The sequence below is a fragment of the Phaethon lepturus genome, unplaced genomic scaffold, assembly GCF_000687285.1.
Source record: "Phaethon lepturus isolate BGI_N335 unplaced genomic scaffold, ASM68728v1 scaffold9853, whole genome shotgun sequence".
NCBI lineage: Eukaryota > Metazoa > Chordata > Aves > Phaethontiformes > Phaethontidae > Phaethon > Phaethon lepturus.
In genome coordinates, this window is record NW_010526972.1 from 88,536 (window position 1) to 105,650 (window position 17,115).

A 17,115-nucleotide genomic window follows, 5' to 3' on the forward strand; every position below is an offset into this window, starting at 1 on the left:
GGGTGGATTTCAGATGATGAGTAGTTATGTTTTCTAGGATGTATTAAGTTCTAATGAGTATACCTTTATCCAGGACTCGGTAAGCGTCCCTAAAATCAGAGCGCTGTATTGCACAATGTTTTCTGAATATGTTTATCTAGGTATTCCTACCAAATTTCAGGTTGTTTAAGAGATGGTGAAAAATGTTCAGATTTCATTTTTGGAATAAAACAAGAATGAGATGATGAAGAGTCATCTGGTAAAAGCGGCTTTTGTTTATGCGCTTATGGAAAACTTTCATTAAACCATGATATTCTTCATCTTACCATCACCTCTTACACTCTTGATCTGATGGCAGATGTAGCTCTTAAGCATGAATCCTTGTGTGAACTTTGCAGTTGCTTACTAAATATTTGGCTGCCAGCATGGATGAGGTGGCACTGGTCCTGCAATTTATTCTGTGTTTTAAACAAATAATATTGTTGGAACAGTAACCAGCCCAGGATAATCACCAAGGTTAGGTTCTAAATTTAAGACTTAGTATCTGCATTACTTGATTTGTTTCTCTTATGTTTATGATCCTATATTCAAATTTTGGAAGAAATCATATTAATCAGTCAAGATGTAGAGTTCAAAAAATTACATAAGTCTCAGCTATGAAATACATAATAAGACAAGACACTACTCTTAGTAGTAGCAAAAGCCTAATTTGGATAGTTCTTCAAATTTTAAACTTGAATGTTACGTGTGCAGGAAAGGTGCAATTGTGATATGGTATTCCAATCTATTTACATTTGCAGTTCTACTTCAATCTAAGTTTAAATCAAATTTGAGTTACCATAAGGGAGATTACATTTGAACCTTTTATGAAACCTTATTTGCAGCCCCTAAATATATTGAACCATCTATTCCAGTTCACTTTCTAAGTGTTCTATTTCGGGTTCTGGTATAATTGCAAGTGGCAAGTGCAGCTGCTGGTGATGTGACAGAATGTGTTAAAAACTGTTGTTGTATAACATTGCCAGATGCATTTTCTTTGCTTTAACCTATGTCTAACAGTAGAGTTACTACAGCTAGTAGGAGAGGAAAGGAAGAGGAGGAGGAAATGTACTAGTCCATGCACATATTTATGTGCTCCTTGCACATTTTTACACAGAATAGAAAGTTCATAGAAATGTTGTTTCTCAGTTTTAGAAAAAAAAAAAAAAAAGAAAAAAGATTTGAATATACTCTTACAGCACCTCTAAGCAAACCATAAACCAGCTCATTGCTTTCCCTATGTCCTTTCCCTATTACTTCTTTTTTGCATAATTCTACTTACTAAAGCCAGAATATTCACGGTTTTGCTGGCTATAGCTGTACGGTTGATTGTTCTCCAGCCTGGGTAAACTATTGTTCTATACTCCTGGAACAGAATATCTGTGGTGTTGAGTAAGAAAAGTGCCTCACTCACTGTTTCCCAGTCCATACCCAGACTTTTCCATGAAGTGCCGTTTGCTTGAAACAAAGCTACAAAATTTTCAAGCACTTAAGTAGTGCAGACAATGATGTATCAGTGCTCAAGCCAGTGTTAAAACTAAAGCAATATAAAACTGAGTACAGTGTTCCTCCAGTTTCTTGCAATTTGTCTCTCTGTTATTCAGTTCTCATAATAGAATGGGCTTTTTCTAATGGAAGAAATCTTCAAATAGAATCTTTGTGTCTCTGAAGAGTCAAAGCTCATTCAAATGGCAAAACGCAGGTTCTAGCAGTAAAGGGCTGGCTCTAGCTGAAAAGGCAAAGTTAAAATTGTACTGTGATGAGTCTACTGCTTTATGGTATTATGAGTGCAAAGTAATTCAGAAATAACTATGAACACAAATGTAACATCAAAAGTTTTTTTCAGAGTTGGAAGAACAGTTTTAATAAAAGTAGTGAACAGTTTACTAATGATAAGGAACCATTCTAAGTTACAAGTTGCTGTACAGGGAAAGACTTTTAAACAGCATCATATATTAAAATCGCACATAGATAGTTATGATACATTGATAAGAACTTTGTTTTTCTATTTATCCTTCTACATCGTTCATTATCATTATACTGGTAATGTTTTATAAATATTATTTCAGGCATATGTGGCTTTGTAGAACAGCAATACAAACCTGCAGACTATAATGCTGAGTTGTCCTAGGGGATCATTTAACTATTCATTTCAATCCAGAGCTGCCTGTTAAGCAAAATATGCTGATTTACTATGTTTCTGCTAAACATATATACAGAATCAAACATATGCATGAATTTTTAATGCAACAAAAAAGTTGAAATTTCACATGGAAGAATTTCAGAAATTTCAAGATTGAACGGCCAAAGTGTTATTAACTTTCACTCTAGTGCTTATGGATGCATAGTGAAAAAAATCAGTTCCTGTTTTCTTTATTATTAGTATTGACCAATTTTATTGTATGGAACGTCTTTGTTATGCAGTTATTACTAGGAAAGAAAAAGCATCTAGCATGATAGGGTAAGGCAGGTCAGCCCTGGAAGATTCTCTACCATGTTATGAACCACAAATTAAGAATTGGAGAATTACTTCAATAGTGTTCCATTACATGATCACACAATACTGAGCAATAAAGTATGCTCACCAGCATAAAAATGGGGTAATGAGAATTACTGTACTTTCTCACACCTATGGAGTAAAAGATACAGTGGCTTTGTATCACTGTGTATATATGTTATGCTTTTTTTTTTTTTTTCAGGGCTTATTTTAATGCAAAATCACAGAGAAATAAGGTTGCTATGGAAACACTAACTCTTAATTCCTTGATGTGTGCATGCAACATAACAAATGTAGTATTCCACTAAGCCTGTCTTTTGCATATAATTTTCAGTGCATTTTCACAGAAAGAGTGATTTGGTAAACAATGGAATGGATGGAAAGAACTGAAATACATGAAGGAATTCTATAGGACATTAAGAGGTATCTATTGTTCCTAGGGGAAAAAAATGGGCAAAGAATATGCCCAGTTCCTATTTCTTGAAAATTTCCAATCCAGATGATATTCTAATCTTATTTCATAAAATTTCTGTGAGCTGAAAACCCATATTACTAATGCTCTTGGTTACTGGCTTTCAGGTATATTAATTGAAAACCTGGAAACAGTGAATTTCTACAGTCAACTCTCTTACGTAATACTGGAAAGAATTAACAGTTATCTAGCCAGTAGAGATAAAATTACATAACCATCTGAATAATCTGCACCTGTTATGTGCACTTGACCTTCCAGATTTCACTGTGCCATTGTCCATTTTCCCTATTGCCTTCCCATTCTAGCAGTGTTTGAAAGATAGAACAATCATAAAATATATCTGCCTAAAGATACTTGTTCAGGATTCCATTCTAAATTGCACTTACCTGTGATGCAGAATTACTAGTACCTAGCCTGGCCCTGGGCCCGATGCAGATGGATAGTTTAGTATCTTACACCTCTGCAAAGAGAAAGCCAAAAATGTTCCACATCTGTAAATGTCTGTCCCATCTCTGCAGTGGGACAGACATCTGCTTACATATTTTTCAGCTGTTTATATTTTTTTCACACTGCGTAGCTCCCTAGGGTCCATTATGCAGCTATTAAATTGGAGACCTACTTCTTTAAGCAAAAGCTATGTTAGGCCTTTTTTTGTCTATCTCTTCTGATACATGTGTTTAAAATCGTATCTGTCAAGGTTTCCACCTTGGCAGATGCAGTTATAAAAAAAAAAAAATAACCTATTTATGTTGTATTGAAAAAATTTAAACTTTTTCCAGTAGATTTTTTTTTTATAATAAATCTGACCTACCCAGAATATGATTAGGCAAGGAATTAATTGTCTCAAATTCCTTCCTAGGTCATCTTACAAATTAGGTATGCTTATATCAGTACCTGCTCAAACATCTTTTTACATACATAATTTCAAATATTTATGTTTTGATGTTGCTCTTTGTGGTTATCTAGTAGGACTTTATTCTTTCTTTGACTCTTGAAGAACGTAGAAGCAAGAATGAGATATTGACTATCATCATATATGTAACATATACAGATTGATAGTCCTTTCTCTTGCAGTAAAACCAGTATAAAAAATAGTTATTAGCATTTTGTTAGTGAAGCATTGAAAATTTAAAGTGTAAGTCTTATGAATTTGGACAGCATCAGACCATGTTTCCAATTTTTACTCTACATTTTAAAAATTAAACTTGTAGTGATTCCTAATTTGAATTTAATTGTCCAAGAAATTATTGGTTAGTTGCTTTAGGCATTACAAAAGTAACTGCATAAGACAATAATGTTATTGAAATCAACGGACATGGGAAAGGTCAATAATTCTCATTAAATTTCTTATAAACCTCATCTAGCATGAGCCAACTACCACTGAAATTCAGTTCTGAGTGCAGGATCTGGATCCGTAGTAGTTTTTGTTTCTACTTCTCTGGAAAATATTGGAATCAAAAGTAATTGCACCACATATAAAAAAAAAAAAATCCAACCTCACTAGTATTTTAAAATAATGTTTCTTCTTTTCATATTCCTATGTGGCTTCATATGATTTGAAGATGATCAACTGCAGTATCTTTCTGAGTAATGTTGGAGGTAAAAGAGGTAAATGGAGGTAAATACACTGCAGATACTGTAGTTGGTCATATAAATCATAAAGGAGAAAGTATTAAAGATAGATTATACATTTTGGTCCAGTGAGAAGCATGGCTATATAGAGTACAATAGACATCATGAGTGTTTTCCTCCTCCTTTATTGCTGAATAATAATTTATTACTTGCCTAAATCAGCAGCAGTTTTTATTGGCCTCTCGTATGTACCTGCCTCTCCTTATTCTCTGCCTCCTTGTTCTGGAAACAGTTTAAAATGGGACAGATACAGTCCCTGTTCCCCAGACTTTCAGTCTAAGTTCTGTAAAAGCCTTGCAAGATTATAAATTAACATTTCGAATCTGACATGTAGACAAATGAGAATGTGTCTGATAGCATGGAATGTTTTTTTTCAGTGCTGTATGTTTATCAGGAGTGTGAATACTTAATGATAGCATTTTCTGTTGTAGGTAATTCAGATTGTCAGTGCGGTTGACAAAGATGATCCTAAAAATGGCCATTATTTCCTCTACAGTCTTCTTCCTGAAATGGTCAACAATCCAAATTTCACCATCAAGAAAAATGAAGGTAAATATGGAACATATGTGATGTGTATCTGAACAACCTAGGTTTGAATTGCTTTGTTGCCTTCCAGTTACATTAACAGTTTGTCCCTTGGACAATTACAATGTAGATAATTTGTTTAATGGTGCCTTCATTATATCTCTTAAACTATTTATAATATCTTTACAGTAGATAAAAATAAAGTAAAATGAATACTGAATTTAGATCCAGGAGAGAGCTCACTGGCTTAAATAAAATGAAAGGATGGATTTACTTCCTGCTTTATTTCTATTAATTTGAAATTCCAGAGATATGCTGTAAGATGAGAATCTGAAACTATGTTGATAAATAAATGTTGATCCTATGTTGACTGGGTATAAATAGGAGCATAAGATTAAGTATCTACTAAATCCCCCAAAGGAAAAACCTTCTAAGCCTGTTTGTTGTCTGTATAAATGTTCCAAAGTGTTTCAGTGGGGCACTTTCACTAGAAAGAGAAATCTGCTAGGTCAGCAAAGCCCAGAAGGGCACTTTGTATCACTGTGCTTTAGAGTGCTTCTGGAAGGGCAAAATGTCATTTTGTAGTACTACAGAAGTGGAATTTCATGTGTGATGGAGAAAAAGACACTTTTAATATTGGTAAGCAATAAATATACCCTTGATCCTTTTTTTTGGCACACAGATATATTTGAAGGTCATGTGAGAAAGAGCTAGGTATGATCACAAGGATGCTATAAATAGTATTTTCTGTATTTGTACTTACTTGAATATTCAGCAAAGTTTTTCCATCTTGTTTGTTTTTTGTTTTTAATAAAACACTACCCTGTCTGGAATTTTACTTAAATTCAGTCTCTTATTTCTCTTACTTGAAATGATAATGAAGGAAATCCCTATTTAGTCCATTACTAATAGGAAGATGTATCTGTGAGGTGTATGTGCATGAGTGTAAAAGTAATACATGAAATGTCAAATAAAGAGAAAATGCTGTTTTCATTTTTTATTCTAGCTGTTGCAACCAAGAAGAATGACAGCATGATTTGTTAAATGATAGTGTAAAAACCTAAATTCTTAAATCTGCTTAAATATATCCTGAATTTTTCTTTTCATTAGATATGTTTTTCTCTTAGAAGTGTGTTTCTATGTATATTTGTACTTTCATGTAGGAAATAAGTGTACATTTTCTGCACTTAGAGTAAGTTTCTATGTATATTTGTACTTTCATGTAGGAAATAAGTGTACATTTTCTGCACTTACAGGAGAAGGTAAAACACACCTCTTCAAAATGCATTTCATAATCATCAGTAGTGTAACACAAATTGGATTAAGCATCCTAAATGTGAGGTGGTTTGCTTTGCACAGCATGACAAAGTAAATAAGGTCTTAGCATTTCTTTTCGTGTTTAAATACTTAGCTCACATCGCTAATTAGCCTTGTCCTTCCAATCTGTTACCTATTTAAGATCCACTCTTACCCCTAGTCACAGCCAATGGCAAAATGGCTCCTGATCTGAGTGGGAGTGAGGAACCTTTCTATACAGCATCGTTTAGAAAAATAAGTCCAATTTTGTTACAACAATGCCACTCAGTTTTGCACACTTTTTAATGCATTTGAATCAGTTAGTTGTAAATCCTCTTAAAACAACCAACTGAAATATCTTGAAATTAAAAATCCACTTGAAGAGGCTTTTCTGATTTAATCTTTCAGTATTCAAGAATAAAACTCCAACTATGCATACTGTCCTTTTCTATGGAGACTGCTCACCCAGGGATGCAGTCTGTGGTTGATGCTAGACTATGATCCTATCAAAACCAAACCCAGGGTATAATTTGTTGAGGTGAGGTTTCATGTCATTTAAACATCATAAATCTTTAGTAAGTCTTTATTTAGTTATGCCACTTAAACAATGAACTTGACCGTGACTTTGTCTTGCATATATCTGCTAGATAAGCATGAGTGATTATTCTTGTTGAAAGAACTCCACTATTCCAAAAACAACTGAACTCACAAGTCAAATTTCTCCTTAGTTGTACTAATGAGTGTCTGGGCTGTCCAAAAGCCAGTTTGGTATGGTTTATTAGAAGCAATGTCAGAAAATGCCTATAACAAACGTTACTCTCATTTCTAGTTAGTGCACAATGCACCTAGGCTTGGAACAAAAAAACATTTCCTCATACTGGTGGGCAAAATTCTTGACGTCTTCCTGACCGTGACCTCAGCCTCAACTTCCTCCTATATTCTTGGTCCTGTCAAACTCTTTCAGGCAGCAGAGACTGACTTGATGGCTGCTGAAGAAATGTTATCCTCTTACAGATATTATAAATTGATTGCTTTTTCTCAGGAAACCTAGTATAGAAACACAATCTTTTATTTGCTAGAATTAATATTTTTTTATTTAAATGATTTTTCATATCATGCTTTTCTCCAAAATTCTCTCAAGTGCAGAGCTAAACAAAAGTACTCCTCCTCAAGAGCATTTGTGAAATGATATTAGCCTTTTGGATTTTTCTTTTGTGCTTTAGGTAACACTGTGGTATTTGGCAATTACCTCTCTACTTCAAGAAGTAATGAAGTTATCTGATCTGGTGGCACTAGTATGCAAACAATGCAGTTTGGCATCTACCATGAGAAGAAAGCTGTGATGTTTTGTTTCTATCCCTCATACTAAAGAATATGAGAGATGCATGTATTTTGGAATTTTTTCTTGCTATATGGAGCGTAAGCATAACTATTAATTAATTTAGTTTGCCTACAGGCTAATTCTGTTGTTTAAACTTTCCAGATTGCCCTGAGGCAAGTTCACATGATACTTCAGTAATTAGCTATGCTGCCCAAATATACTACAAATATTATGATTGGCTACGTTGTTATTGCCAGATATGTTTAACTGAGTGACACAATGGTGTATCTCCATCAGAAACCACAAAAAGCCTCAGTTGTCCTAAGATGATACTATGTATAATTTAGTGACAGGACAAGAGGAAATGGCCTCAAGTTGCGCGAGGGGAGGTTTAGATTGGATGTTAGGAAAAATTTCTTCACTGAGAGGGTGGTCAGGCGTTGGAACAGGCTGCCCAGGGAGGTGGTGGAGTCGCCATCTCTGGAAGTGTTCAAGAAACATGTGGATGTGGCGCTTCAGGGCATGGTTTAGGGAACATGGTGGCGCTGGGTTGATGGTTGGACTTGATGGGTGTTTTCCAACCTTTGTGATTCTGTATTATAGAAATGATCCTGTGATCATAGCAGAATCTGTTCCTTGAAATGTATCCTTTATTTGTTTGGTCTGCTAAATTTGCATATTCATAATCCCTCTGTAGACAAGATGCCCAGAACTGTAGATGCTGTAGTGCCTTTCTGATGCAAGTAATGTAAAAAATGTAAATTTAAATGTCATCATACATCTCACTGAATGTCTGTAGAACATCTCTTAGCAATCTTTATTTTTCATATCTCCTGACCTGTTCTTTTCCAAGCTCAAATGTCTGTTACTAAGTAATTTTTCTTAGGCTTTGTGCCTTGGCTAAATGGGCAGCTAGTGATAATCTGAAATAAAGCAACCCTACTCTCTCAAACCGTAATGCAAGGAATGCTGATCATTTAGATTGCCAGATGCATAAACCTTTATATCTTCACAAGAGAAATAATAAAATTACGTAATAAAAATATAAGAAGTTAATGCAGCATGAAAATCATGTAATATTTTCTATGTTAGTCCTGGTGACTAGACCTGTGACTTCAGGACATAACAAATCCTTGACTGCATAAACTCAGACAGACTGCCTGGTCACTTTTCACATGTCTTTGTGCTGGGTTTCTGAATAGGAGCAGAAATGAGAAAAATGAAAATAATTGTTTTGTGTAGTGCGTCTGACTGACTTTAAACCAGAAAAAAACCTAAAACTTCAGATGAAAATATCTGATGTTTAGACAGGTGTTGATAAACACTAGCAATGTGTGGTAGGTTCCTCAGCTGAATGGGATTAACCCTTCCAAAAATCTGTAGGATCATAATAAACAACAAAAAACTGACAGGAATTTAGACAACTGGTAAGGATTTTGTACTGTCATGGCATCAGTAAATTGAAACGAGAACCCTGGAAATGGAATTAGCATTTGTTGACAGTCTTTTTTCAGGTGAGTGGTCTTCACAAAGCATTACCTAAATTCTAATGCCAGTACATGGATCATCTCCTGCATCCCAAACAATACGTTCACAGCAATACATGTTTTCAGCATTGAATTCCTAATATTCTTATGTTTTCCATAGGTTGTTCAAGTGAGAACAGAATTTTGTGATAAAAGTGTTTACACAGATGTAAACATTTTGATATGCTGCCAATGCAATTTTTACTTTCAAAAACTAGCAAATACATCTTTGCCATGTAGTAAAAAGACTTTAAGTTTTTCCCAAAAGATGTTTCCATTGCTATTCCATTTTTCTTATGCCAAATTCTGTTACCTAATGGAATAAAGCCCAAATGAAATGTTCTGCAGTGCCTTTGGATGCAGTAACTCTTCTGACAAAAGAAGTGGTGCATCTCTACCGTATAAATCTGATATTACATACCTCTTACTAGGACTTATGTAGTAGAAGCAATCACAGGTTTGCTTGGAACATGGGCAGGCCTTATCTTTTGGTTAAGAGAACCATCTTAATGGCATGTGTTCATATTCCTGCAGAAGTCCAATAGCCTTATAAGTAATCAGCCTCCCCTCTGCCCAAAATATTCAGCGTCCATCTGGCGATTTGAGCTCTGAATTTTAGCCAAACTTATTTTAGTGAGTGCATTTTTTTCTTTTTAAATTGAAGCATTATATATACTTCAGTGATGAACTGTTCTGTTGGTTCTCTATAATTAACTTAATATTTATTCTCTGCTATGCTTAGACTATTATACCTATGATACCTATAATAGTTCCAAGAATGTTCATGTTTAAATGTCCACTTTTTTTGTTATTTCAACCTGTCACTCATGTCCTCATTGTGTTGCCTTGAAAGTATAGGCAATGTGTCATGTTTTTAAAAGGAAATAGCCTGGTATAATCACTTCAATCACTAACTGGCTTGTGTGCCTTTGCATACTATTGGACATCTTATTTTAAAATATTTTATATTTCTCATCACCTCTTTCTCATTATAAACAAATATTTCTAAACTATTTCAAAATAGCTGGAGAAGACAATTACATGCAACCTCTCTTTTGGATATCCCGAATAAGAAAAACAAATAATCAGCGCTACTTCATTTTTGAAAGTACTTCTGTGTCACTGTATCTTTAATGTAATAAAACCCAGTTTTTTCCCCACATCTTTTTCCTGAAAATATTTTTAGCAGCATCTGTCAAATGCATACCTGGAGGGCGAGTCTTTTGTTCCCACAAGAGTAACTCGCATGTGTTAAAATGAGTTTCTTTCCCTGAATCAGTTTCCTTTTGCATTTCTCAATAAGTCTCTCTGCCATTGTCTCAGCTGCCAGCTAAAGCTCCTTCTGTGTTTTTGATCGACTTTTCTTTCCAAATATATACCTCGGGGAACTAAGAGGTGGCACTGCTATTTCATTGCCCTCCTTCCAGTTTGCCCAATTTCAAAGTTAACCCACTGACCTCAGGTACAAATTGCCTTAGCAAGGACATCATTAAACCCATAATTTCTTGATGGATGTACAATGAACGTCTCGCATAACAGCACCCATATGGTCCCTTGAATATAAGCAGTAAGTCCTCACACATTTTTGTAGTTTCATGCCATTTTTCAAGGGCCTTGGGAAACTTTGTGGCCCAGCTGCCATCTATGCCAGAGGGTGTTTCACAATGGCAATTCTCGAGGGAAAGCACATACTTACATAGTTCTAATGTGTTTAATTATCATCCTTATTTCTTCTACATATCAATAATTAGACTTTCAAAGTACATTTTTAAAACATACCTAATTGCACCCTTTTTAGAGGTTTTCTTGAAAAGTAAAATCAAGTGATGTGATCAGAGATGTATCTTGCATCCTATAAGTACATATTTTTCTACCATGTCTATCAATATTAGTGGTATGGACTGGATCTAAAATTGTAAAAGAATATGCTGCATAATCTAGGAAACAGCATTGATCAGCATCTCTCTTAATAGGCATAGTTTTGTCACCAGAAATCACAGTGAATAGATGCATAGCAAGGTGCATTCAGTGTGAAAGTAGTAGAGTTAAAACTAATTTATTCCAACATATTAAAAAAAACCAACAAACACAAATTAATCTATAATCTGGTACTTCTGTGCCTGAATCTGCCATCCATGGGCAGGCATCATGTTTCTCCAGGAGTGTTCATAGTGTGAAGAACCATATTATAAATATCATATTATCAATCTTTTTCTCAGCATGGCATTAAAACTGTTTAAATAGCGAAGCTCAACATTTTTATAAACTGAGGGTAACAGAACAATGTCAGATTATTGATTTTTTTATGAATGATATGGTTAATAATGAAATGGTTAATATAAAATTATTGCAAGATTTTCTTTTCAGTGTAGTTCAATATGATTTTGTTCAGTAAGTTCTTTTTTGCTTATGTTATAAACTGTAAGTTACAAAAGTTAAAACAGGAAAGTATAAAGAAGTTTTTCAGAGTAGAAAGGTCTAAGTTTTATCAAAACACATCAGGTGATAGTTAAGGTAGCTAAGCTTCATGAAACATTTTTAGTTCTATGGATTTAGACTACTCTGACAGTAAATCATGTTTCAGAAAACCCTTAATTATATTTTGGATGCATACTTACCTTTCTCAGGTGAAAACAAAATGTGATTTACAGGCCTGAACTACCACATTCTACTTATGACATACAAGTTATACTACACTGCTGGGTTGGAGTCCCTTTATAAGAACATCATCTCAAGTATATCCTGGTCTGTGTGCTGGAGAGCATGTAAGAGTTATGATCCAGCTGTGTGGTGATAAGAGAACGCTATGCTACCTTAGATCCCTCGCTATTGGAGCGGGCAGGGGTATCATGGCCTGAAAAAGGAAAGGACAGATCTAGCTTTCACTCTATTTATACGGAAAAAGTGGTATTCAGCCAGTGCAAATACTTTTCTTGGAATGGTTGTGCATTAGGTGGTAGGTGTCAAATACCTTAAATAATTTGTTCTTATAACAGAGGAAATGCAGAAAAAATGCAGTTCCTTGTTTATTATACTCAGGTTCCTTCATCCTTAGTTCTTAGACAATTGACTTGTTTGAAACTGCTTTAAATCAGAAACTTCTTTGTAGGAAAAGTAATCAATTTTCTTATTTACATATCTGACAGAATTCTAAGATTTAATGTCATCTTGTGAAGTAATAGACTGCATCTAAAGACTCAAAAAGATGAGCCCTTTCTGCTAGTGATAAAGTGATACGCATCATGAGCTGGAAATCGGTACTCTAGATCCTTAGACTATTCTCACAATCTACAAGACTGGTAGAGTTTCAAGTTAATGATAATATTACCAAGGGACCTCGATACACTCCAGTAATGCTCAGAAGTTCTGTCTTGCCAGGCATTGAATGCTTTGCCATTTCCATTGTATGATTTCACATTGCAGTTGAAGTAATATATTCAACCTCTTTCTACTATACCATTTTTCAGTCCGAGCAAGGTTACATTTTTCCATGGTACAGCAGTGTTAGTCCCATCTAGTCTGTGAAAATATTCTCAGTATATATTTTTCATAGCTGATAGCTTTCTGCTTCCTTTCCCCCTTCTTTCTTTACTATCATCACTATTGACTATGTTCTGTTATTCCCTGATGTTCTGTTTTTCCTTGATGTTGAGTATCAATTGAGTATGATTTGAAACAACTTCCCTGGCATAGAAGGATGTGATGTTATTTTCTGAAGTGAAGATTACATGAATGTAGTTGGGAAACCAGCATTTTTCCACTCCAATCCTTTGTATGCCACTTCCTTCACTGACAACTGCTTCTGCTGTCTTTCCCATCTTTCTTCTTGCATGCAGATCACTGCTCTTTCTGGACTCCCTTCGAACTAGAACCACAGAACAGGTGAAGACTAAGTGCAGTTCCTCTGCAAACATACTTTTTAGCCCTATCTGGATGACTTACACCTCCTTAGAATGGTTATGTGCTTTTCACCACTTCTATAGGCTAAAGAGGTGTATCCTTCTTGGTGCACATAGCTGCTCTAGCTGAAACTGAATGTCAGAAAAATAGAATCAACTCTTCAAAGACTAACTCAGCTACCAAGCTCCTCCACACTTTGACCATTCTGTCTGTTCTGTCCATCTGAAACCTTATTCACTCCTCTCCTGTATTCAGGATGCAGGGCTCCAGACAGATTCCCTCTCTCCTCCGCCCTAAACCAGATGTGATCCATCAAGTCTTCATTCGACTGGACAGGCCAGCCTGATGAAAGAACCAGCAAGGAGGGGGCCATCTGGTAAGCCGATTGTCCTCTTATAGGCATCTTTAGGCTCTTCTTCAGCTCTGCTGTGTTCCCCAGCATGTCTGCGCTTTTTATAGTTTTGTAACTGGGAGCACTTCTGTTCCAAAAGCTGTTTAACCTTTCAGTCCTGTTTTAGTTTAGCTTTGTGATGACAACTTCTTTCTAAGCCTCACAAATACAAACTTTCAGTCAACTACAGAAGAGTTGTATATGCACATTGGAAAATAAGACCAATTTCCACGGCATTACATCCTTGCAGAGAGTGCCTTTTTTTTAATCATGTGAATCAATTACGATTACATAGCTATTTCAGGATATTTACGTAAACATGACACAGCCTAAAACAACATAAAATGTGACTGATGCAGTACAGGATAATACTGTATAAATGCAGCATGCCATTATGCATACATGACCAAAGAGACTTTTACTTCATTCATTCTTAATTTATTATTTGTGCTGCTAGCAACGTAATGTTGCCAAGGCGTCAATTATGTTTCATTTTGTAAATCAAACTAATTAAGAACCAGATGCAATCTGAGTGAAAAAGATCTCAGGTCAGTGTTGTGCACCATATGTACAACAGTGCTTACTCATGATGAGGAGATGGATTGGACAGCTGTGAATTTGCCTACTGTAGGAGTTTCATCATGCTCAGATAGTATAGCATACTTATCTCTCTTTTTCCACTTTATTTCTTTAATTTCATAATAAAACTAAAGAAAAGTGAGCAACACTGCCATTACTTTAAAACACTAAGCAAGGGATAAAAGGTTATGAAAACAAAACAGAACAGGAAAAGAATTTGTTCAGCAAATTAGCATGAAAATAAATCTATTTCAGTAATAATATGGAACATGGATGAAAGAAATGAGAGATAAGAAATTGAATATTCAGTGTGACTTTATTTCAGACACATAATGGGGAAAATGAACAATAAATGGGGATCTCAAAACTTAACTTCTTAGCTGTCAGAAAGGCATTCTTAATGACTACAAAACTTCTCAACTAAGTGCTATCAGTACAACAGTAAGATCTGCAGTACCATCTCTCTGGAATTTGTCTTCTGATGAAACATTGCTCCAATAGCCCTTTAATTTTCAAAGATTCCCTAAGTGCTTTAAAAACATAACTCCTTGAAAGCTAACAGCACCCATGATAATTATATTGTAGGACTTTAAAAGTATTTCATAGTAGTATTTATAACTAAATTAATATAGAATATTTGGAGGTAAGTTTCCAGATTTTTAATCAACTATCTTATGAAAATATGTTAAGAGATTTCTGCCAAAGTACCACTTCTGGTTTCATGGGTGGATCTAATTCCTCCAAGTTTTCTGCAAGAAAAATTCCTGTAGCTGAAGTGTTCATGGACAATGCACTGTGTTTGATTTCTTGTAAATGGATTTAATTTGCTGAGTAGGAGGAATGATGTTCTAGAGCTGCAGGTTCTGATAGGGCCTCTAACCCTTCACCACCTCAATATATTACCTGACAGCAACACATTGCATCTTAAGAAGGCCCCCTCTGTTTTCGCCTCATTGTTAGGTTTTGGTTTGTTTTGAATATTTGGATTTTCTCTCTAAGTACATAATTGGTAATTATGGCACAAAACCGTTTTTCTTCCTTTTTTTCACGGTGTAAATTTATTGGTTGTTCTCATGGAATGTTTCTTTGTTTTATCATGTTCTAAATACAGGCTGTTGAGGGGGAATAATTAATTTACTAGTTGCTCTAATTGTACTTTTCTCAATTAATGAGAAACTAGATAGGAATCCCATTTTAAAGTTTCAGTTGTAGTGAAGAGTAAAAGAACCCCAAGACTCTTCTACTGGAGGAAGAATCTAAACAGGCTAAAAATGAAAACAATATAAGCAGGAATCATCACATATTAGCAGTTAAATTTTCTTTTCATTAGTAAAAATCTCCTTTTGTCATCATAACAGACAAAAAGTATACAGACTAATTGCACATGGTTCCTCCATTAAAATAGAAGGTATTAATTTTTCACGCTTAGCCGCAAGGCTTGTCCAATAAACTACTGCACAACTAATATTGTAATGTGAATTAAAAAGACAAAGGCCATGTTCCAATTTGCATATTGTTTTGAACCAATTACACAAGTGCAGTTCAGGAAGGAAGTAATTATTATTGGAATTGCAGTCGTTCTTCCTACGAAGTGACCATTACATTGATTATTATGTGAACTCTATGTCTATGTATTCTCCTGACCCTGTCTGGTGTGGTCACATTTATTCTATAACCTTTCAGTTCTCTCTTACTCCTTTTTTAAGGAGGTGACTCTTCAAGAATGGTCTGTAGTTCTCTGGCAAGAGCAAATGTAGCAGTGACAAACTGAAGGAAATCTGAAATTTTTATTCATTTTGAACAGACCTTCTCACGTCAAGATTTAAAGAATAAGGGAGACAAAGCTTTTATTCTGTTGGTTGGGGTTTTTTGTACCACTTATAGTATTTTCCTATCAACTTCCGATTTTGTAATTTGTATGGGTGGCCTTGTTGTAAAATGATTCACTTCATTGGTCTTCATTTAATTCTATCTAATTAGCATGCATTCTGTTTGGCAAGCATCCAGTAATTAGTCATATATTTATGTAATTATTAGTATTTAATATTTATAGAATAAATATGCCTAGAAGGTAATCTATTCAGAGACCAAAAAAGAGGTAGAGTATATGATTTTACCGAATGCAAGGATCTTACATACCGAGCCAAATGCAGAAAATAAATGAAATGTGTAAGTTGACCCGTCCAGTCTAGGGAGAGAGTTTGCATATCCTAAAATGATAGGATGTGCATACTTGGTAATCAGCACTGATTACAGAGGGAGTGAAAATGGGTCTCTGTTTGAAGTGAGATAATAAGCCAACTTGTTAGGGAGAGATAAATAGAAGAACTTCAAGAAAAGGACCAGATGTCTGCTTGATGGTGTTGAAGAGGGAGAACTAGTGGGGTCTGTCAAAGCTAACATGGATGGATGCATAGTCACATTTCAGTGACTCAGCTAAGCAGTGGTAGCTGTCTGCCCACATTAAGACAGCAAACTCAGATCACACCAGCTTGGCCTAAATGAATTGTGGGCTCAAGTAAGTAAACTTCACTTTCACTATAGGCTAAGGGCTATGTACATTCTTAAGCAGTAACTGTAACACTATAGTAATTTTTTCATACATCTGATTCTATAATAAGATATGTCAGGAATAAAGTCTTACCTGTGGAGTTTTGTATGGTGGTAGGCATTGCAGTCATAAACCTTAAAAGGAGCATCAATAATAACAGCAACTGAATGTTGATGAAAGTACTCTGCTGTATTCTGTAGAATGTTGGACTATCTTGGACACAAACACTGACTTTTTTTCTTCTCTTTAGGTTTTAGAATGTAATAAATGACATAACAGTTTCACATTGCTTTCATAAAAACACATAGAACTTTTTGGTTTTGTTTGTGTTTTGTTAGGAAGCTTTCATTCAATCTAACCTGAAATTAGAGCTAAAGTCTATGTTATAGGAAATAATAAGAAATAAG

The 17,115-nt window shown here is 35.0% G+C and overlaps 1 protein-coding gene across 1 annotated transcript in view; it reads left to right on the forward strand.

Annotated features, from left to right (window-relative positions):
* The window catches only part of CDH8 (cadherin 8, type 2), a 102,046-nt gene that overhangs the window by 68,252 nt on the left and 16,679 nt on the right, over nucleotides 1-17,115 (forward strand). The window contains exon 9 of the mRNA XM_010283238.1: nucleotides 5,051-5,168. Within this exon, the coding sequence (XP_010281540.1) occupies nucleotides 5,051-5,168 (118 nt within the window). The remainder of the gene's footprint in view (nucleotides 1-5,050; nucleotides 5,169-17,115) is intronic.